Here is a 23214-nt window from a genome sequence, read left to right as displayed (position 1 = left end):
CCCCGAAACAGAAATGTCATATATTGCACCTTGGATGTGGCGGCTGCATTCGTTTTCTGCCTTTTGTTTTATTGATCACATCAGTAACACACTTCCTGTCCTACGGTGACAACACTGTCTGCAGCGTGAGCCATGGTTATCACACAAGATGGACTTCACATGTCTGCCTTTGTTACTCTCTATTACATGATGGACCGATGGGACTTGTAGCTCACACTGTATAGATGAGGGTTGTACTTACGCAGTAGATGTTCTCGTCTTGACAATCCTCGCCCATGTCACATTATTGCTTTATGTTTTGTAGGATGGAGTTCGGTAATGCCCAATGAAGACCCGTTCCCGGGAGAAGACTCTGTGACGGACGTCCTGTGTATGCCAGGAGTGCAGAGAATATCCTGAACCCAGGAACCATGCTCGCTCCCAGCCAACGCGTTTCACATCCACAAGACCCGCAGGTCAGTACCCAGCAAAGGACTGACCTGTCCCTGGATTCTACAGCTGTATACGGCCCCTTTCACATGGGCTGCTCGGGAGGGGATCCTGGCACGGATCTCCTGTTCTGTATTTCTCCCTCGGCTCCTCCCCCTCCTACTGACAGTCTTAAAAGACTTTCTTTTCTTTTTGTACGTCTGCCTGACGTCATTGGTTGCTAGGAAGCCAGCGGTCCTAGCAACCAATGACTGAAGGGAAGGAAGGACCTGCGCTGGGTTATGGCTGACCTCTGAGGCCGGTGTATCCATTGTCAGCCAGTCATAACCCAGCGCAGGTCGCTGATATCGGTCCGGACAGAACCGCCCACTCGGTCCGTGTCTGGACCATGGTCTGCCATTCAATGACAGCTGCTACACAGTATTCCTGCAAAGTCTTTCATTGGGTTCCCCAATACATCACATGCCAATAATAATAATAATACCGCGTCTGCACTTTACATCCCGTTCTGGATTTTTCTCCGGTATAAGGCGCCGGCGTTTGATGATGTGGCCGTTTATTTCTCGGAAGAGGAGTGGGAGTCTCTGAAGGCGGAGCAGAAGGAGACCTATAAGAATGTGATGATGGAGAACTTCCGGTCTATGAGATCTTTAGGTACGCAGAGACTGCTTTTGTCTATCGTACATCTGATATCCCCCCCTCCCCCCTATCTCCATGGAGACATTTTTATTCTGGTTTTGGGTGTTTACTGGGTCACCTTTTTTGATTCTATTGTCTAACTTAAAGGAGAACTATGGGGTCAGTGTTTTTCCCCATAGTTCTCCTCAGGGTAACGGGAGGACACAAACTAGCGTCCTCCCGTCACCCTAAGCTCAGTATATAGGGAGCTACAGCTCGCGGTATACTGAGACGCTGCAGCTGAAGCGGATCCCGACAATTATGCCGGGATCCGCCGAGCTGCGTGACTGACAGCTGGCTCTGCCTATCTAGAGGCAGAGCCAGCTGTACCCGCCCCCTCCCCCATCCGTTCCGCCAGTCAGCGCTGGCGGATCGGAGCGGGGAGGGGGGAATCCAGCCCCTCCCCTGTCACGGCAGAGAGCCGTGACAGGATCGAGAGGTGAGCGAACGCCGGTATGTGTTCGCTCACCTCCCGATCTACTGAGCCGACCTGTGACAGTCTCATTGTCACAGGTCGGCTAGAACTATGAGGTGAGTGGAAATCACTCACCTCATACTTCTCCTTCAAGGCGGCGTTCTGGGATTCCTGTGACGTGAACCTACAAATGAGGGTTGTCCCTGGAAGCGGGATAGATGTGTCCAGCGATAATCATCTGAAGAAATAGTCACCAGCACAAGTGGTAATTGTAGCAATAGTCCGTTTATTGACACATTGCCATTGTATGCAAGCGCTTTCGGGGTCCTCAGGGGGTCCCCTTCTTCAGGCTCTGAGCCCGGAAAGCGCTTGCATAGAATGGCAATGTGTCAATAAACGGACTATTGCTACAATTACCACTTGGAGTGCTGGTGACTTTATTTCTTCATTTGAGTTTCTCGCAGTGCCACCCGTGGTCACTACAAGCACCCGCCCGTCTTCACGGGTCCCTAGATGTTCCGGTAAGGAGTGCAGCAAGACCTCTGGTTCCTAACAGCGGTAATCATCCGTCCCAAACATTACACGCGGACTGCTGCTTACATGTGTGGCCGCTGTCGCTCTGTCATTAACTTGAGTGCGGCATCTGAATGGAAACGTAATCCTCATGTCCCATCGCACTCCTGACCGGAAGAAGCCCAATGCGGGCGGGTGCAGCAGTGACAACGGATGCCTCCGCAAAGTATAGATGTATAAAAGTAGTCACTCGCACTCCAAAAGTAGTAAAGTCAATCGTGTTTATTGACTGTGATGATGCGCAGCTCCTACGCAACGTTTCGGGACCCTGCGGCCCCTTCCTCAGGCAAACACTCTTGACTTTACTACTTTTGGAGTGCAAGTGACTACTTTTATACATCTGCATCTGAACGGGGACAGCAGGGATTCCTGCCCCAAGAATCTGTAGTGGTGTATCTGTGATGCACGTTTTTTAGGTAACTTCAACTACACTGACACTAAGCTCCGGAGATAAATCCTAAAAATACATTCCAGTCCCTTAACTCTGAACAACAATGCATCTTATTTGTGTATCACTCGGCTGTAGATCCTCCAATCATCTCTGAATTGGTGCCGACACTGTCCTTCCTTCTGGAGGGGGGCTACTTCTGTTCCCCATGGTCCCTGTGTGTGTTGTAAAGTAGTCACCACTCCAAGCTCACTCCTGTGATGGACTACAATCTCAATACAAATTAGTAAACTGAACATGAGATTGTAGTCCATCCCGAGAGTGAGCTTGGAGCGGTGACAACTTTACAACACACACAGGGATCACGGGGAACAAAAGTAGCCCCCCTCCAGAAGGAAGGACAGTGTCAGCACCAAGTCAGAGATGATTGGAGGATCTACAGCCGAGTGATACACAAATAAGATACATTGTTGAGGGGAATGTATCAAAACTGGAGCAGACAAAATCTGGAGCAGTTGCCCATAGTAACCAATGAGCTTCTCTCTTTCATTTTCAAGGCTTAACATAACAAACTGAAGAGAGAAGCTGATTGGTTGCCATGGGCAACTGCTCCAGATTGGTCTGCTCCAGTTTTGATAACTTCCCCCCATTGTTGTTAAAAATCTTACAAATACATTCAGGCTCCTTTTTTTAGTTATTAAAGGAGAACTATGGGGTCAGGGATTTTCCCCATAGTTCTCCTTAGGGTAACGGGAGGACACAAACTAGCGTCCTCCCGTCACCCTAAGCTCAATATATACTGAGACGCCGCAGCCGGAGCGGATCCCGACCTGGATGTCGAGATCCGCCCAGCTGCGTGAGTGACAGCTGGCTCTGCCTATCTAGAGGCAGAGCCAGCTGTACCCGCCCCCTCCCCCGTCCGTTCCGCCTGTCAGCACTGGCAGATCGGGGAGAGGGGAATCCAGCCCCTCCCCTGTCACGGCTCTCTGCGGATCGAGAGGTGAGCGAACGCCGGTATGTGTTCGCTCACCTCCCGATCTACTGAGCCGACCTGTGACAGTCTCATTGTCACAGGTCGGCTAGAACTATGAGGTGAGTGGAAATCACTCATCTCATAGTTCTCCTTTTAAGACTCCTGAGTTTTGTGTCTTTTTAAAACTGCCTTACGCATGGATGATGATAGCAGGACAGACTTCCTATGTAACTACAATGCAGAATGTGTGTGCTGGTGTTCTATCAAAGTTTGTGACTAGGTTGGAACGTGTGACCGGCTATTAGGTCAAGCATTCCAACGCTTTGTCAGGGCAGATCAGCATCGCAGATGGTATGCGCAGGAGAACCGATCTGCCCTGGAACAGCTGATCGGTCCTCAAATGCCACTTCTATCCGACTTTGAGTGCGATCTCACATTCCACCGCAGTCACAGAGTCGGATAGAAGTCACATTTGAGGACCGATCAGCTGTTCCAGGGCAGATCGGTTCTCCCGCACATACCATCTGCGATGCCGATCTGCCCTGGAACAGCTGACAAAGCGTTGGAATGCTTCACTTAATAGCCGGTCACACATTCCACCGCCAAAAAACTGGGTGGGATTACATTAAAATGTGTGACAACGTCACCGGTCACACATTCCAACCTAGTCACCATCTTTGATAGAACAGTGGCATTGTGATATGAAGCAGCCATACAAGAAGAGGTTATTTTCATGAAGGTGACCATGTTTGTTTCCTCCAATAATCGAAATAAAATGTATACATTAAACAATACATTCCGTATATTCGGGTGTTTAATATTTATTCCCACAAACTGTCTTGTTTTCTTTTTATTGTTTGCCAGGTTTCCTCCCTGTAAAGCCGGACATCATATCTATGATAGAGGAAGGGGCGGAGCCGTGGATAACGAGGGCGGATAGTTCCAAAACTAGATGGAGCTTCCTCGGTGCTCCTTCAGGTACATTGCCAGAGTTCGGTTTGAATCGCATTTATTGAGGGGCATTTATCAAAATCCGGAGCAGTTGCCCACGGCAACCAATCGGCTTCTCCCTTCAGTTTGTTCAGTTAAGATTTGAAAATGAAAGGGAGAAGCTGATTGGTCGCCATGCACAGCCGCTCCAGATTTGCTAAATTCCCCCCATTGTGTTCTGTACCCTTAGACCCCATTCACACTGAGCGACATGGAAATCGCGCTACTTTGAGCGACGTGTCGCGCGACTTCTTCCTATTGGGCTGTATGCAATCAGGAGCAATATCGCTCAAAATCGCTCTAAAAAAGGGTCATGTAGAAGCGACAAGCTACCAGCGACGAGCTACAAGCGATATTGAGCGACGAGATGTGAACAGCTACATTGAAATGTATTGGTGAAGCTACATAGAGCGATATAGTGCGGAAATATGAGCGATATCGCTACAAAAATCGCGCGATAAATCGCTCAATGTGAACGGGGCCTTGGGTCTCGTTCACACCTAGGCGTATTGCATATGCGCGTCTGTCGCGCGTTTTATTACCGCGATTCGCGGTAAAAAAAATCGCGCGTTTCCGAAGGCTACTTGGCTGTAACGCGCAACAAAAACGGCCCAAAGTAGTACCTTTTACCTTTTCAGGCGTGGGCAGTTTTGTAGCGCGTTAGGGACGGGCGGAAATACGGCAAGGTGTGAACGAGACCATTGAATCCAATGGGATTTATATTTTTGAGCGTTTTGTAGAGCGTTCGTCGAGAGTAGAACGCGCTACAAAAGCGCTCAGGTGTGAACGAGGGCTTAGGCCTTAATGTATATATTACGGAGGTTGTCTGATTAAGCCCCTCCTTCTGAAAATACTAGTCGTCTGGCTTTCATGCCACACCTCTTCAGTTCTTTCAGTCCCTGTCCCTGAACATGTATGTAGACGAAGGGTTCCCTTGTTGCGTCTGATCCTTACCGATCTCTATATTTGTTCCAAGTCACTGAATGAATGAATTGCAACACGTTTGCACAGCGTTTAGCACCGTGGATCCCTTAGGCTGGGTTCCCACCTAGGCGGTTTTCCGCGCTTTCGTACTCGCGGAAAACCGCTCAAGCAGGGAAATGCCATTATTTTCAATTTGTACGGTTCCCATCTATGCGGTTTTCCGCGAGTACGAACGCGCGGGAAACCGCCCTACGCCCAAAGAAGCACATATCCTTCTTTGGGGCGTTTCGGTCGGGCGGTTCCATTGGGATACAGCCAAGTATCCCTCGGAAACGCGCGTTTGCCGCGCTGGTTTTTTACAGCGAATCGCGGTAAAAAAAAACGTGCGGAAAACGCGCATATTCAATCCGCCCAGGTGGGAACCCAGCCTTACAGCGCTGTAAACAGACAAGCCGCCAGGACTCTGGTTACCTGTGTAAAGCCGACTGTCGTATTTACACTGGAAGCGGTTCTAGTAGCTGAGCCGCCACCCAGATCGCTTCCGTGGGCAGGTGAACTGACCCCCCCCCCCCCGAATTGCTTTGTGGGCTCTGCTGCCCCTCCTGCAGACCCAGGAACGGCTTCTCGGGTGTCAGCTGGCAGCGAGGATAGAGACCAGTAGAAATCCATTTGACGATCTCCTCCCCGCTGAATGGAGCCGGAAGCGACGCTGATTGCATCACTTCTGGCTTCTGAGCTCTCATTTCCCGGCTACAAAAGCCAAGGAGGAAGAAGCGACTCCAGCACAATCTGTACTTGAATAGCTTATGTGAAGCACAAAGGTGATACAAAGGATCTAATAGACCCCTTATGTCACCTTACAGAGAACCTCAAGCAAAACAAACGACAAACGCACTCAACAATTTGTCACCAGTTATACAGTAAGGCGCACACGGAATGGGCTTTGAACAGTAAAACAGTAGAACTGTAGACACGTGTGCACCTTACTGTATAACTGGTGACAAATTGTTGAGTGCGTTTGTCATTTGTTTTGCTTGACCGATTTGGTGCAGCGACGCATGGGGTTTCTCAGCTGCCAATGGGATGTGCGGGATCCCTTATGTGTTTCTGTGCCTTTTAAGGAGGTGGGGCGTCCTCCTGACAAGCCTGCACCCAATTTGATATCTTCTGCCCCCATGTGCTCCAAGATGGAGACTCTCATAGTTTAGAGTTAGGACCGCACTATAAGAGGTGCCTTGGCGCGGCTGTGCGGCTTTCACATCCTCTGCAGAAGACGTGTATCCAAACCTCTGTCATTGTCCTTAGTGGTGAGACAAGTTGTTTTACATGCTGGCTGATGAGTGTGCCATGATGCCTTTCTACTGTCTTACAGAGAACCTGTCACCACCAATATACTATCACATAGGGGGGTGTCTTTGTTTTCAGGACATATATAATTCTGGGGGGTTTTATGTCATTTTCAGGCCTTAAAGGAGAACTATGAGGGGGGCGCTTTTCACTCACCTCATAGTTCTAGCCGACCTGTGACAATGAGACTGTCACAGGTCGGCTCAGTAGATCGGGAGGTGAGCGAACGCATAACGTCACTCGCTCACTCATCTCCCTGCAGGGATTCCCCCCATCCCGATTCTCCAGCGCTGACTGGCGGAACGGACGGGGGAGGGGGCGGGTACAGCTCTCTCTGCCTCTAGATAGGCAGAGCCAGCTGTCACTCACGCAGCTGGGTGGATCTTGACAGTAATGTCGGGATCCGTCCCCGTTACGGCACTGTCAGTATATAGGGAGCTGTAGCTCGCGGTATACTGAGCCTAGTGTGACGGGAGGACGCTAGTTTGTGTCCTCCCGTTACCCTAAGGAGAACTATGGGGAAAAGCCCTGACACCATAGTTCTCCTTTTTATATGTGAATTATAACGTGGAAAAATCGCCTTGGCAGCGAAAGGGTTAATAATCATCAGTCATTGGAAGAAATGATTTGATTTTTGTGCCGCAGCTAATCGTCTGTTTTTTCTCTTTTGCAGCTTCTGTTTTCGGATCAGAACAGCGTTTGACGCCTCATCACAAAATAACCGCACAGCAAAGCCCTCCCCATGCAGGGACACTTTATACAAGTGGCGCTCCGGACCCTTTGGGCCGCCAGCCCGCTGCCATTCAGGAGCAACCACACTCCCAATTGGGAAACCAGAAGATGTTTTGTAACCAGTCAGATTCTGAGGATCAGCCGAAACGTTCCCCGGTGTCCAGTCCTTCCGTGTGCCATAAATGTGGGAAGGGTTTTAGCACCAGAGTAGCCCTCCTCTGTCATCAGATCACTCACACGGACAGAAAGCCGTTTGTTTGCTCGGAGTGCGGTAAAAGCTTCGCTCAGTACCCGACATTTTTGCTGCACAAGAGAAGCCACGAGGGAGAGGTGCCGTTCTCCTGCGCCGACTGCGGCATGGTTTTCGGCCAAAAGTCCGACCTTTGTAAACACGTCCAAACCCACACAGAACAGAAACCCTTTTCCTGCAGCGTGTGCGGGAAATGTTTTAGCGCCAGCTCCATCCTCATTAAGCATTACAGAATCCATACAGGCGAGCGACCGTTTGCTTGTCCGGTGTGCGGGAAGTGTTTTAGGCAGAAGAACCATCTGGACAAACATAAAATAGTTCACTCAGAAGAGAAGCGTTACTTCTGTTGGGAGTGCTTGGCGTCTTTCCCGTCCGCAGACGACCTCGCTAGTCATAAGCTGACCCACTCGCTCAATAAGCCTTTTTCCTGTTCCGAGTGTGGGAAGCGCTTCAGGTGGAAGTCCTCGCTCTTGGAACACGTTCGGGTCCATACTAGAGAAAAGCCCTTTGCGTGTTCCGAGTGCCCAAAAACCTTTCACTGGAAGTCGTCGTTGGTAGAACACGAGAGAGTCCACTCCACTGATAAACTGCTTTCTTGTCCCGAGTGCGGGAAGGGTTTTTATAAAAGGGCCAATCTAGAGCAGCATCAGAGGACGCACAGTGGGGAAAAGCCCTTTGCTTGTTCCGAATGTGATAAGCGCTTCTCACGCCAGAGGCACCTGAAAAAGCATCAAATGCTTCATAACCCAGAGGCAGCGTTTAAGTGGTCTGAGTGCGGGAAGTGTTTTCTCCTGGAGGCTACTCTTAAGCAACACGGTAAAGTCCATGAGAAGAAACACTGTCCGAGCAGAGATTGCGGCAAAGTGTTTACATGCGATTCAGAACTCAGCAAACACTTGCGGGTTCATTCTGAAGAACAGATATATTCGTGCTCAGAGTGTGGGAAGAGTTTTAGTGACATGTCTATACTGTTGAAGCACCAACAGACTCACACGGAAGTGAAGCCTAACCCTTGCACCGAGTGTGGCAAATGTTTCACTGAGAAAACCGTTCTTGTTACTCACAGCGGGGAAAAACTGTTTGACTGTTCTACCTGCGGCAACAGATTGAACCAGCAGGTCCATGTGGTAAAAGATGAACGCACTCACAGCAAGGTCACGGAGTTCTCTTGCAAAGACTGCGGAAATAATTTCTTGACAGAGTCCGAGCTGACCAACCACATGGTCATCCATGCCGAGACAAAACTATTTTCCTGTTCGGAATGCGGCAATTCCTTTTACAGGGAGTGCAATCTAAAGCAGCATGAGAGAAAGCACCTGAGCCGGAAAATGTTTACCTGCAACGAGTGCGGGAAGAGTTTCATAAATAACGCACACCTTGTACGGCACCAGACCACCCATACCGAGAGGAAGCCGTTCATCTGTGCCGAGTGCGGGAAAAGTTTTGTGCAGTACTCTTCGCTCAAACAGCATGAAAAAATTCACCAAGGGTCGAGCGCTTTTAACTGCTCGGAGTGTGGGAAAGTTTTTACACAGAAGTCTGACCTCGCCAGACACAGCAGGACTCACTCTGGAGAGAAACCCTTTTCCTGTTCGGAATGCGGCAAATGTTTCAGCGTCCGTTCGGTCCTGGTAAAGCACGAGCGCATCCATTCCGGGGAGAAGCCGTACTCTTGCTCAGAATGTGGGAAAGGCTTCAGCCAGAAGCCGCATCTTGACAAGCACAAGAAGGTGCACAATGAGCAGCAGCCATTTGTTTGCTTAGAATGTGGCCAGGGCTACGTCACCAGCGCTGGCCTAGCGAGACACAAGGCCACCCACGCAGGGAACAAACCGTTCTCGTGCTCCGAGTGTGGGAAAGGCTTCAACTGGAAGGCGTCTCTTGTAGAGCACAGCAGGCTCCATACGGGAGATAAACCTTTCTCGTGCTCTCAGTGCGGAGTCAGTTATTCCAAGAGGGCGGCACTGGTGAAGCACCAGAAAACTCACACCGGTGACCTACACTCCCAGGAGAACGCCGATCTTCCCAAAGAGCGTAATGGTGAACCAGATGTGAAGAGCGTGACCGGGAATTGTGAAAGCGATGGCGGCTTTAACGTCATCACCGTAAAATTGGAAGAGGAAGGGGGAACGTGCGGGATCGGCGTCGGATCTGAATGATGCGCCTCCATAGACTGCTTGGTATAGTTCCGTCCTCTGAATGGAAGTCTTTGCCATCGCACAGTTTTTAATCAGCCGTATAAAATAAATCTTGTGTAGAAAATTGTCTTCATTTCCTGTTTCAAAACAGCCACTTCCTGTGCAATCCACTGGCGGCAAAGTCCTCTTGACTAGTGATGAGCTGGGGCTTGGTGTGAACCCGGTTGCAGCAGATAGATTCCCCACCCCGCAGTAACACCCCTTAAAGGAGAACTATGAGGGGGGAGGGGGGGTGCTTTTCACTCACCTCATAGTTCTAGCCGACCTGTGACAATGAGACTGTCACAGGTCGGCTCAGTAGATCGGGAGGTGAGCGAACACATACCGGCGTTCACTCACTTCTCGATCCTGTCACGGCTCTCTGCCTAGACAGGGGAGGGGCTGGATTCCCCGATCCGCCAGAGCCAGCTGTCACTCACGCAGCTGGGCGGATCCAGACATAATTGTCGGGATCTGCTTCAGCTGCGGCGTCTCAGTATATAGGGAGCTGTAGCTCGCGGTATACTGAGCTTAGGGTGACGGGAAGACGCTAGTTTGTGTCATCCCGTTACCCTAAGGAGAACTATGGGGATTATTTGCACCAACACCAAGCTCATCCCTACTCTTGCCCAACTACAACCACCATACTGAAGCCGTAGGCCACCTCTGAGAGCGGGAAGTCTATAGCACAAGTGAAAGCAGTATTATTATTATACAGGATTTATATAGCGCCAACAGTGTGCTCAGCGCTTTACAATATAAGGAAGACATTACAAGACAAGATGGTGAGGAGGGCTCTGCCCCTGAGGGCTTACAATCTAAAAGGGTGGGGGAGGTGATACATGAGGAGGTAGCTGTGTGGTGCTGAATTGTTTGAGAATGTGATGGTTCAGTGGTTAGGTTGAGGTGGGATCGGCTTCCCTGAAGAGATGAGTCTTAATGGATCTCCTAAAGGTAGTCAGAGATAGACGGACAGGTTGGGGTAAAGAGTTCCAGAGGATGGGAGAGACTCTAGTATTAAAGGAGAACTATGGGGTTAAGGCTTTTCCTCATAGTTCTCCTTAGGGTAACGGGAGGACACAAACTAGCGTCTTCCCGTCACCCTAAGCTCAATATACCGCGAGCTATATACTGAGACGCCGGAGCAGATCCCGACTTAGACGTCGGGATCCGCCCAGCTGCGTGAGTGACAGCTGACTCTGCCTATCTAGAGGCAGAGCCAGCTGTACCTGCCCCCTCCCCCGTCCGTTCCGCCAGTCAGCGCTGGCGGATCGGAGCGGGGAATCCAGCCCCTCCCCTGTCACGGCAGAGAGCTGTGACAGGATCGAGAGGTGAGCGAACGCCGTTATGTGTTCCCTCCCCTCCCGATCTACTGAGCCGACCTGTGACCGTCTCATTGTCACAGGTCGGCTAGCACTATGAGGTGAGTGAAAAGCGCCCCCCCCCCTCCCCCCTCATAGTTCTCCTTTTAAACTCTCAAACCTCTTTGGCAATAATGAATCCAGATCACGCAAATGTCCGTTGCCCAGCAAAGTATTCCTTTTACATTTCTGCTCAAGCTCTTAAGGGCCAGTGGCGCAATGGATAACGCGTCCGACTACGGATCAGAAGATTGTAGGTTCGACTCCTACCTGGCTTTTCCCCCCCCCCCCCCCCCTCTTCTTTATAGGAATGGAGAAAAAAATGACTTCAGTTTCATCATCAGAATGTTTTATCCAATATTAGGGCCTCAGGTTGTGCAACCATTACAGCAATGGCCGAGGCAGTGCACGGGCTGAGGGGGATTAGCTCAGATGGTAGAGCGCTCGCTAAGCCCTCGTTCACACCTGAACGTTTTGTAGCGCGTTCTACGCTCGACGAACGCTCTACAAAACGCTCAAACATCTAAATCCCATTGTAGTCAATGGGTCTCGTTCACACCTCGGCGTATTTCAGCCCGTCCCTAACGCGCTACAAAACGGCCCACGCCTGAAAAGGTACAGGTACTACTTTGGGCCGTTTTTGTTGCGCGTTTCCATTGGGATACAGCCAAGTAGCCCTCGGAAACCCGCAATTTTTTTGTACCGCGCATCGCGGTTAAAAAAAACGTGCGACAGACGCGCATATGCAATACGCCTAGGTGTGAACCAGGCCTTAGGCCCCATTCACACTGAGCGACATGAAAATCGCGCGATTTTGAGCGATATTGCGCGACGAGCGATATTGAGCGACTTGCCGCGCAATTTTTTCCTATTAGGCTGTACGCAATCAGGAGCAATATCGCTCGAAAAAAGGGTCATGTAGGAGCTGCGAGCGATATTGCGCGCTATTGAGCGACGAGATGTGAACAGCTCCATTGAAATGGATTGGAGAAGCTACAGAGAGCGATATCGCGTGGAAATATGAGCGCTATCGCTGCGATAAATCGCTCAGTGTGAACGGGGCCTTAGCATGCGAGAGGTAGCGGGATCGATGCGCGCATTCTCCAATGTGTTTTTCAATAAGCAAACAACTCAATTGTAAGATGCTGCAGTGAGGAAACCTGAGAGTGTCATCGACCTTTCCATTAGAAATCAATCTGTGTTACCCTTTGCCGCATTGAAATCCATATAAATGATCAGAGAAGCAAAAAAAAAGGTTAACGGGGGGTCCACACCCCTCTCCTACATATATTGCCCGCTGTTATACCCTCCACACCCCTCTCCTACATATATTGCCCGCTGTTATACCCTCCACACCCCTCTCCTACATATATTGCCCGCTGTTATACCCTCCACACCCCTCTCCTGCATATATTGCCCGCTGTTATACCCTCCACACCACTCTCCTACATATATTGCCCGCTGTTATACCCACCACACCCCTCTCCTACATATATTGCCCGCTGTTATACCCTCCACACCCCTCTCCTGCATATATTGCCCGCTGTTATACCCTCCACACCCCTCTCCTGCATATATTGCTCGCTGTTATACCCACCACACCCCTCTCCTACATATATTGCCGACTGTTATACCCACTACACCCATCTCCTGCATATATTGCCCGCTGTTATACCCACTACACCCCTCTCCTACATATATTGCCCGCTGTTATACCCTCCACACCTCTCTCCTACATATATTGCCTTCTGTTATACCCTCCACACCCATCTCCTGCATATATTGCCCGCTGTTATACCCTCTGCACCCGTCTCCTACACATACTGGGCATTATCCCCAACAGGCACAATTTTTCTAGTAAACTTCCCCCAAAAAAACAGCTAAAATATAACTGTGGGTTTGTACGGAGCAGCCGGAGCGGATCCCGACGTAGATGACGGGATCCGCCCAGCTGCGTGAGTGACAGCTGGCTCTGCCTATCTAGAGGCAGAGCCAGCTGTACCCGCCCCTCCCCCGTCCGTTCCGCCAGTCAGCGCTGGCGGATCGGAGCGGGGAGGGGGGAATCCAGTCCCTCCCACTGTCACGGCAAAGAGCCGTGACGGGATCGAGAGGTGAGCGAACGCCGGCATGTGTTCGCTCACCTCCCGATCTACTGAGCCGACCTGTGACAGTCTCATTGTCACAGGTCGGCTAGAACTATGAGGTGAGTGAAAAGCACTCACCTCATAGTTCTCCTTTAAACAAACAAGTTTCTACATTCAAAAAGACTTGGAGAATGCGGGCATCGATCCCGCTACCTCTCACATGCTAAGCGAGCGCTCTACCATTTGAGCTAATTCCCCTACACCCTGAGAGGCTTCCAAGCCTGAAGGGAGACGCCTGCTGGTCACGTATGAAAACTTTCTTTCAAACAACTCGTTGACTCCGAATCTGAAACAGCAGCAATATCAGTTTTCTTTGATGAGACGAATGGAAACGTTTTTCGTTCTCATTTGTTTCATCAGAAAACAATTTTTTTCTGCCGTGCACATGTCTAGTAATCAATAATAGTGCCGCACAGAGAACACAAGGCGATATCAGCTGACAAGACTTCTGGCAGAATCAATGAGGGGTTTTTTTTTAGCGCTTACGCTGAGTGTCCGGATTATTATATACACTGAGTGGCCAGATTATTATGACCACCTGACGTTTGTAGGCAGATTAGCTATAATTTGGCGCTGAAGTTGCTAGAGGGCCAGACCATTATAAATAGGGAAGCAGGTTGTTTACCACGACAGTAGAAGTGATTTGTTTCTGAAGATACGGGGAAACAACGCGATTTAACAGCCTTTGAACGTGGGATGATTGTTGGAGCGAGTATCAGCAAAACAGCAGAATTCGTTAAATGTTCAAGAGACGCTCATTGTTAAAGTGTTTAAAGACCGGACTGTCAGCTGAAAATCTGGGTCTGAACGTGCGAATTGTGGCCGTCAGCGACTAGTCAATGTTAGGGCAGAACGGGGGAGGGGCAAGACTGGTACAAGACAACAGAAGGGCAACAGTGCCGTGTCAGATTCCTCGCATCACCTTTCATCATCTCGTGGAGTCACGAGGCGGCCCAACGAAGTACTGATGGGGTGGTCACAATAATCTGGCCACTCAGTGTATAAAACAGATACAACAAAAAACAAAAACTCTCAATAGTGTGTTCCAAAAGGAACCAAATAATTTATTTTTTAGGGTTTAGATACACTTTGAGTTTTAGCAACTGCAGCATCTTAGGCCCCATTCACAATGAGCGATTTATCGAGCGATTTTTGCAGCGATATCGCTCATATTTCCACACGATATCGCTCTATGTAGCTTCTCCAATCCATTTCAATGGAGCTGTTCACATCTCGTTGCTCAATATCGCTTGTAGCTCGTCGCTGGTAGCTTGTCGCTCCTACATGGCCCTTTTTTCGAGCGATATTGCTCCTGATTGCATACAGCCCAATAGGAAAAAGTCGCTCAATATCACTTGTTGCGCAATATCGCTCAAAATCGTGCGATTTTCATGTCGCTCAGTGTGAATGGGGCCTAAAACAAACAAGTTTCTACATTCAAAAACACTTGGAGAATGCGGGCATCGATCCCGCTACCTCTCACATGCTAAGCGAGCGCTCTACCATTTGAGCTAATTCCCCTTCCTGAAAGCCAGTCCTGAACACTGAAGGGGGACACCTACTGTCCAAGTTTGGCATTAAACCTTCATACTCGAGCAATTTTTTCCCCCGTCATGAGCAAAACTTTACAAATTCTGAAGGGGGACGCCTAATGTTCAAGTTTTGTATTCAATTTTTCTTTAACCTTTAGTACCCCAGCAATTTTTTTCATTTTTCACACGTTAAAATTAAAATTTTTGGATAGAAAATTACTGTAAACCGCCCCAAACAATTCGATATTTTCTGAAAGCAGAGGCCCTGTAGAATAAAAACAATTATAGCAGAATTTTTTATGTGCATGATATTTGCGCAAATGTCAGATTGATAAACATTTGGTTAAAAAAAAACATTTGAATTAATTTTGGTACACACAAACGCAAACTTTAATACCCATTTTTTGGGATAAAACATAATACACGGGGTCACAACGAATATATAGATACCAAACATGTCAAACGTTAACATTAACCGTGCAATGGTGAGAAACTATGGTACTCAGAATTGCTCATATGCAATGCTTTGAAAGCCTTTTCTGCTCATCGGTTTAGACTGAACAGCAAATGATGGTCCTCGAGTTATTGTTCTCACTCTAATGTTCGTCATGATACCTAACATGTGGCGAAGGCGACATTCAAAAAGACTTGGAGAATGCGGGCATCGATCCCGCTACCTCTCACATGCTAAGCGAGCGCTCTACCATTTGAGCTAATTCCCCTTTCCCTGAGTTCTATTGAAATCCTGAAGAGGAACACCTACTGGTCAAGTTTTGAATGAAAATTTTCTTTAACCACCTTACAGCTGTAACAACTTACAGGTTGTTGTACTGCAACAAGTCTGATCCATGGAGGCCGATCACCTCGCAAACTTACAGGAGTTAAAGGATCTGCTACCGACGGCTCTGTGCCAGATACCACAGCGTACATTCAGAGGTCTAGTGGAGTCCATGGACCTCGACGGGTCTGGAAAACGGGGACCTACTCAATATTAGGTGGGTGGTTATTACGCTTTGGCTGATCGGTGTATACTAGACGTGTAGCATGTAGACAGTAGTAGTAGTGGTAGTAGTGTAATATGTATTTGCCTGTAGCAGGGTTTCAAACAATAGAGTTTGTAAAAAGTAGGTTACCTGTTGCAGCATTTAAAATAACTGTGTATTCCAAAATACATGACATGACTTAGTACTCGGTGGAGAAACCCTTGTTGGCGGCAAGCACAGAGGTGAGATGTTTCTTGTAGTTGGTTGCCAGGTTTGCACACATCTCAGAAGGGATTTTGGTCCCTTTACAGATCTTCTCTAAATCCTTCAGGTTTCTTGGCTTGGCAACTCGAAGTTTCCGCTCCCTCCATATATTATCTGCAGGATTAGGGTCTGGAGACCGTTTCAGAATTTTTAAAATAATTTGTCAAAAAACTGGGTTTTGCAAAACACCTGGAGAATGCGGGCATCGATCCCGCTACCTCTCACATGCTAAGCGAGCGCTCTACCATTTGAGCTAATTCCCCTATGTTAGGGTTTTGCTCAAGACCTGGAGGGAGACACCTAGTGGACAAGTTCTCTTGTATTAAAACTTTCTTTTAAACAGCTCTGTCACCAAAACAAATAAAATAAGTGTTCGTAAGTTGTATCATTTTTTCCAAGTTAGCAGTTTGTCATATTGCATGGATAGAAACAGCATAACAGGGGTTAATGTATTCCCAGCCAGAGAATAGTAGCCGGATCCATATATAAAAAAACTCTGTTGTTACAATTGCCATAGGTTTAGATACACAGAAAGCAGTGTTGTCTTAGGACAGGGCTACAGAACACCACTTTGTACTGTGAAGACCAGGGATGCACCGATACCAGTATCAGTATCAGTGCCGATATATATTGGGCATTTTCACAAGTACTCATGATTATACACATCTGTATTGCTGGGAGTTGTAGTCTTCTATAGCTGATGTTTTATTCTGCATTGCTGTATAATGTATTGCTGGGATTTGTAGTCATCTATAGCTGATGGTATTCTGCATTGCTGTATATTGTATTGCTGGGATTTGTAGTCCTCTATAGCTGGTGGTATTCTGCATTGCTGAATATTGTGTTGCTGGGATTTGTAGTCCTCTATAGCTGATGGTATTCTGCATTGCTTTATATTGTATTGCTGGGATTTGTAGTCCTCTATAGCTGGTGGTATTTTTCTGCATTGCTGTATATAGTATTGCTGGGATTTGTCCCTCTACAGCTTGGAGTCAGTGGCAGAACTACCTGGGCCACAGCTGGGGCCGGGCCCTGGCGCTTCACAACTGTCCTGTAGTCTGTATTGCTTTAGAAAAACTGTCACATTACACAAAAAAAGTTATCGGTAATTGGTATTGGTGAATATTTGAGTAAAAGAACTCGTACTCGTAGGTCTTGAATAAATTGCTTCAGTGCAATCCATAGTTAAGACATAACTGAGAACAATGTAATCAATAACAGTGCTGCACAGAGAGCACAAGGCGATATTAGCTGACAAGACTTCTGGCAGAATCAATGGGGTTTGTTTTTTCCCTTATAAAACAGATACAACAACAACAAAAACTCTCAAAAGGAACCAAATAAGAGAAGTTTTATGTTTTTTAGGGTTTATATTCACTTTAAATTTGCCTATTGCAGCCATTTAAAAAAAATAGTTCATAAAAAGTTGTGTACTCAAAAACACTTGGAGAATGCGGGCATCGATCCCGCTACCTCTCACATGCTAAGCGAGCGCTCTACCATTTGAGCTATGGCTGGAAGGGAGACCCCTACTTGTCAAGTTCTCTCATATTAAAACTTTCTTTCACATAGCTCTGTCACCAAAAACAAAACAAGGATTCGCAAGCTGTAAAAAAAACTATTTCAAAGTCAGCAGTTTGTCATATTGCATGGATAGAAACCAGCATAACAGGGGTTAATGTAGTCCCTGTCAGAGAATACCGTAGTACCCGGACCCATATCCCCCCCCCCCCCCCCCCCCGCACGCACACACGCACGTACACCCACCTGTCTGCCTCGGCTGCCGCTGAAGACTGCATTTCCCAGCAGGCACAGCGCGGCATAGCCAGTGGGGTCGAAGTGGACGGCATCAGAGCGGAGAACGGATAGCTGCAGCCAGGTAAATATAAAACATCCCCCGAAAATAAGACCTAGTGTCTTTTTTCATTGAAAAAAAAAAATATAAGACAGGGTCTTATTTTCGGGGAAACACGGTAGTTGGTTACCAGGTTTGCACACATCTCAGAAGGGATTTTGGTCCCTTTACAGATCTTCTCTAAATCCTTCAGGTTTCTTGGCTGTCGCTTGGCAACTCGAAGTTTCAGCTCCCTCCATACATTATCTGCAGGATTAAGGTCTGGAGACTGTTTCAGCAACTTCAAATAATTTGTAAAAAAAACTGTGAATTCCAAAATAACTGGACAAAACCACTAGGCCTCTGTCTGAATATTTCCTATGGGGCATAAAAGTGTCTATTCTGCTTAAAATAATGTTTTTTGTTATATACAGTGCAGAAAAGCATAAAGCGAGCCAGGTAGGAGTCGAACCTACAATCTTCTGATCCGTAGTCAGACGCGTTATCCATTGCGCCACTGGCCCTTACTACCGTCCTATTCAGATGATGTTGAGGATGTAGTTACATGTACAGTGTTGCTGATAATTAACATTACCTGATAAAAAGAAAAAAAATCAAGTCTTTATCTCTCTCTCTCTCTCTCTCTCTCTCTGTCTGTCTATCTACCTATCTACCTATCTATCTATCTATCTATCTATCTATCTATCTTTCTCTAAATCCTTCAGGTTTCTTGGCTGTCGCTTGGCAACTCGAAGTTTCAGCTCCCTCCATACATTATCTGCAGGATTAAGGTCTGGAGACTGTTTCAGCAACTTCAAATAATTTGTAAAAAAAACTGTGAATTCCAAAATAACTGGACAAAACCACTAGGCCTCTGTCTGAATATTTCCTATGGGGCATAAAAGTGTCTATTCTGCTTAAAATAATGTTTTTTGTTATATACAGTGCAGAAAAGCATAAAGCGAGCCAGGTAGGAGTCGAACCTACAATCTTCTGATCCGTAGTCAGACGCGTTATCCATTGCGCCACTGGCCCTTACTACCGTCCTATTCAGATGATGTTGAGGATGTAGTTACATGTACAGTGTTGCTGATAATTAACATTACCTGATAAAAAGAAAAAAAATCAAGTCTTTATCTCTCTCTCTCTCTCTCTCTCTCTCTGTCTGTCTATCTACCTATCTACCTATCTATCTATCTATCTATCTATCTATCTATCTATCTATCTATCTATCTATCTATCTATCTATCTATCAAAAGTTTTCTTTTTTTCTTTTGCACTTATCGAACAGATATAACACAACATTCTCAATGTTGTGTTTTTTTAGAGTTTGCACTGTAAGGTTACCTGTTGCAGAATCTGTAGCAAGTGTGGGACCATCTACTGCATCGCACTGGAATGACAGCTCCAAGATCTGCCCCCCCCCGACTGTCCCTGAAATAAAATATAGCCATGCACAAGAAATAGATGTTCTTGCAGATGATAATCATGTATTAAGGAGATTTGTAGTCCTCTATAGCTGGTTGCCATTCTTCTTTGCTGTATAAAGTATTGCTGGGATTTGTAATCCTCTATAGCTGGTGGTATTATTCTGCATTGCTGTATATTGTATTGCTGTGATTTGTCCCTCTACAGCTTGAAGTCAGTGGCAGAACTACCAGGGTTGCAGAAGTTGCAGCGCTGGGACCGGGCCCTAGTGCTTTACCACTGTCCTGTAGTCTGTATTGTTACTATATTGTAAGACATAACTGAGAAGAATGTAATCAATAATAGTGCTGCACAGAGAGCACGAGGCGATATCAGCTGACAAGACGTCTGGTAGAATCAATTAGGGTTTTTTTTTTGCACTTATAAAACAGATATAACAAAAAACAAAAACTCTCAATAGTGTTTGAAAGGAACCACGTATAATTTCTTGTCTCACAATTCACATTGTTTTTTTAAGGGTTTACATACGCTTTAAGTTTTAGTTATTGCAGCATCTTAAAAAACAATTGGAGAATGCGGGCATCGATCCCGCTACCTCTCACATGCTAAGCGAGCGCTCTACCATTTGAGCTAATTCCCCGACATTATGATTCTGGTTGACCTGGAGGGAGACACCTAGTGGTCAAGATTTCTTGTATTTCACACAGCTCTGTCACTAAAAAAAATAAAAATAAGGATTCGTAAGTTGTATCATTTTCTCCAAGTTAGCAGTTTGTCATATTGCATGGATAGAAACCAGCATAACAGGGGTTAATGTATTCCCAGCCAGAGAATACCGTAGTACCCGGACCCATATATAAAAGAACTCTGTTGTTACTTTGCCATAGGTTTAGGTACACAGGATGCATTGTTGTCTTAGGACAGGGCTACAGAACACCACTTTGTACTGTGAAGACCAGGGATGCACCGATACCAGTATCAGTGCCGATATATTGGGGATTTTCACAAGTACTCATGATTAAACACATCTGTATTGCTGGGATTTGTAGTCCTCTATAGCTGATTTTTTTATTCTGCATTGCTGTATATTCTATTGCTGGGATTTGTAGTCCTCTATAGCTGATGGTATTTTTCTGCATTGCTGTATAATGTATTGCTGGGATTTGTAGTCCTCTATAGCTGATGGTATTTTTCTGCATTGCTGTATAATGTATTGCTGGAATTTGTAATCCTCTATAGCTGGTGGTATTCTTCATGGCTGCATAATGTATTGCTGGAATTTGTCCCTCTATACAGCTTGGAGTCAGTGGCAGAACTACCTAGGCCACAGCTGGGGCCGGGCCCTGGCGCTTCACAACTGTCCTGTAGTCTTTATTGCTTTAGAAAAACTGTCACATGACACAAAAAAAAGGTATTGGTAATTGGTATCAGTAAATATTGGAGGAAAAGTATTGGAACTCGTACAGTTATACCTTTACAGATCTTCTCTAAATCCTTCAGGTTTCTTGGCTGTCGCTTGGCAACTCAAACTTTCAGCTCCCTCCATACATTATCTGCAGGATTAAGGTCTGGAGACCGTTTCAGCAACTTAAAATAATTTGTCAAAAAAACTGTGAATTCCAAAATACGTAGACAAAACCACTAGGCCTCTGTCTGAATATTTCCTATGGGGCATAAAAGTGGTTATTCTGTTTAAAATAATGTGTTTTTTTTATATACAGTGCAGAAAAAGAAAGATCGAGCCAGGTAGAAGTCGAACCTACAATCTTCTGATCCGTAGTCAGACGCGTTATCCATTGCACCACTGGCCCTTGCTACTGTCCCTTTAAGATGATGTTGAGGATGTAGTTACATGTACAATGTTGCTGATAATTAACATTAACCTGATAAAAAGAAAAAAATACAAGTCTTTATCTAATCTATCTATCTATCTATCTATCTATCTATCTATCTATCTATCTATCTATCTAATATCTATCTATCTATCAAAAGTTATATTTTTTTCTTTTGCACTTATCGAACAGATATAACACAACATTCACAATGTTGTTGTTTTTTAGAGTTTACACTGTAAGGTTACCTGTTGCAGCATCTGTAGCAAGTGTGGGACCATCTACTGCATCGCACTGGAATGACAGCTCCAAGATCTGCCCCCCCCCGACTGTCCCTGAAATAAAATATAGCCATGCACAAGAAATAGATGTTCTTGGAGATGATAATCATGTATTAATGAGATATGTAGTCCTCCGTATCTGGTTGCCATTCTGCTTTGCTGTATAAAGTACAAGATTTCTTGTATTAAACATATTTCACACAGCTCTTGTTATTGCCGCATCTTAAAAAAGCTAGTTTGTACACTGAAAAACACTTGGAGAATGCGGGCATCGATCCCGCTACCTCTCACATGCTAAGCGAGCGCTCTACCATTTGAGCTAATTCCCCTGTGTCTCACTGGTGCGTACAACCTCAATGGGGACACCTACTGGTTCAGTGTTGAATGAAAATTTCCTTTACCCACCTTACAGCTGCAACAACTTACAGGTTGTTGTACTACAAAACGTCAGAGGTACTGACGGCTTGGTGCTGGATACCACAGCATATCTTCAGAGGTCTAGTGGAGTCCATGCCTTGATGGGCCAGGAAAAGAGGAAACTACTCAATATAAGGTGGGTGGTAATTACGTTATGGCTGATCGGTGTATACTGGACGTGTAACATGAAGACATTCACTAAGGGTGTTGTATTATGTATTTGCCTTTAACAGGATTTTAAACAAAACAGTTTGTAAAAAGTTGATTGTGTATTCAAAAACAAGTGGAGAATGCGGGCATCGATTCTGCTACCTCTCACATGCTAAGCAAGCGCTCTACCATTTGAGCTAATTCCCCTAGTTCTGAGGAGATCGGAGTTCGGAGTTCGGAGTTCGGAGTTCGGAGTTCGGAGTTCTGCATTCTGCCTAAATCCTGAAGGGGGACACCTACTGGTCAAGTGTTGAATGAAAAAAAAAATCCCCCTTCATGAACCAAACTTCCAAACAAGGAGCTCTTTATCTGTGTTATCTTTATCTGCTCATTACAAGGAAAGTACAAATGAAGTCATAAATGAAATGGAAATAAAATATTGACCAAACCACTAGGCCTCTGTTTAAATAGTTCCTAAGGGGCATAGAAGTGTTTATTCTGTTTAAACTACTGTTTTTTTTTATATACAGTGCAGAAAAAGAAAATCTTTGTAATGTTGCATTGATAGAAACCAGCATAACAGGGGTTAATGTAGTCCCTGCCAGGGAATACCGTAGTACCCGGATCCATATACAGTGAGGAAAATAATGATTTGATCCCCTGCAGATTTTGTAAGTTTGCCCGCTTACAAAGAAGTGAAAGGTCTATCATTGTTATCATCGGTGTATTTAAAATGATAGAGACAGAATATCCACCAAAAATCCAGAAAAATCTCAGGATACAAATGTTATAAGTTGAGTTGCAGTTCAGTGAGTAAAATAAGTATTTGATCCCCAACATGACTTAGTACTCGGTGGAGAAACCCTTGTTGGCGAGCACAGAGGTGAGACGTTTCTTGTACCGTGTTTCCCGAAAGTAAGACCTAGAAAATAAGACCTAGCGCTATCTTCAGGGATTTCTGTAATATAAGACCTACCCCGAAAATAAGACCTAGTTCGGTGATAGGTCTTATATTACAGAAATGTGCTAGGTCTTACTTTTGGGGTAGCTGCACATATAATAGAATTTTACATGACCGGCCGCAGCTCCCTCCCGCCCCCCCCACCCCCCCC

General features: G+C 46.3%; 1 protein-coding gene and 10 non-coding genes across 11 annotated transcripts; 2 read left to right on the top strand and 9 right to left on the bottom strand.

Moving 5' to 3' along the window:
- Positions 1 to 7557: 7557 nt before the first annotated feature.
- Positions 7558 to 9858, top strand: LOC108793207 (oocyte zinc finger protein XlCOF6-like). The gene has a single exon (XM_018564161.1). The coding sequence runs from the start codon at positions 7558 to 7560 to the stop codon at positions 9856 to 9858; it is 2301 nt and encodes a 766-aa protein (XP_018419663.1).
- Positions 9859 to 11442: 1584 nt separating this feature from the next.
- Positions 11443 to 11515, top strand: TRNAR-ACG. Its single transcript has one exon. It is a non-coding gene; the product is annotated as a tRNA-Arg (tRNA).
- A 1991-nt stretch (positions 11516 to 13506) lies between these two features.
- TRNAA-AGC lies at positions 13507 to 13579 on the bottom strand. The gene has a single exon. It is a non-coding gene; the product is annotated as a tRNA-Ala (tRNA).
- Positions 13580 to 14829: 1250 nt separating this feature from the next.
- On the bottom strand, positions 14830 to 14902 carry TRNAA-AGC. Its single transcript has one exon. It is a non-coding gene; the product is annotated as a tRNA-Ala (tRNA).
- Positions 14903 to 15562: 660 nt separating this feature from the next.
- TRNAA-AGC lies at positions 15563 to 15635 on the bottom strand. Its single transcript has one exon. It is a non-coding gene; the product is annotated as a tRNA-Ala (tRNA).
- A 715-nt stretch (positions 15636 to 16350) lies between these two features.
- Positions 16351 to 16423, bottom strand: TRNAA-AGC. Its single transcript has one exon. It is a non-coding gene; the product is annotated as a tRNA-Ala (tRNA).
- Positions 16424 to 18445: 2022 nt separating this feature from the next.
- Positions 18446 to 18518, bottom strand: TRNAR-ACG. Its single transcript has one exon. It is a non-coding gene; the product is annotated as a tRNA-Arg (tRNA).
- A 438-nt stretch (positions 18519 to 18956) lies between these two features.
- TRNAR-ACG lies at positions 18957 to 19029 on the bottom strand. The gene has a single exon. It is a non-coding gene; the product is annotated as a tRNA-Arg (tRNA).
- A 960-nt stretch (positions 19030 to 19989) lies between these two features.
- Positions 19990 to 20062, bottom strand: TRNAA-AGC. Its single transcript has one exon. It is a non-coding gene; the product is annotated as a tRNA-Ala (tRNA).
- Positions 20063 to 21160: 1098 nt separating this feature from the next.
- Positions 21161 to 21233, bottom strand: TRNAR-ACG. Its single transcript has one exon. It is a non-coding gene; the product is annotated as a tRNA-Arg (tRNA).
- A 558-nt stretch (positions 21234 to 21791) lies between these two features.
- On the bottom strand, positions 21792 to 21864 carry TRNAA-AGC. Its single transcript has one exon. It is a non-coding gene; the product is annotated as a tRNA-Ala (tRNA).
- Between the last annotated feature and the right edge of the window lie 1350 nt (positions 21865 to 23214).

This window comes from Nanorana parkeri, unplaced genomic scaffold (genome assembly GCF_000935625.1).
Source record: "Nanorana parkeri isolate BGI_ZX_2015 unplaced genomic scaffold, ASM93562v1 scaffold731, whole genome shotgun sequence".
In the NCBI taxonomy this organism is placed as follows: Eukaryota; Metazoa; Chordata; class Amphibia; order Anura; family Dicroglossidae; genus Nanorana; species Nanorana parkeri.
The sequence above is the reverse complement of the archived record's forward strand: the minus strand, read 5'-3'. Positions and strand labels throughout refer to the sequence as shown.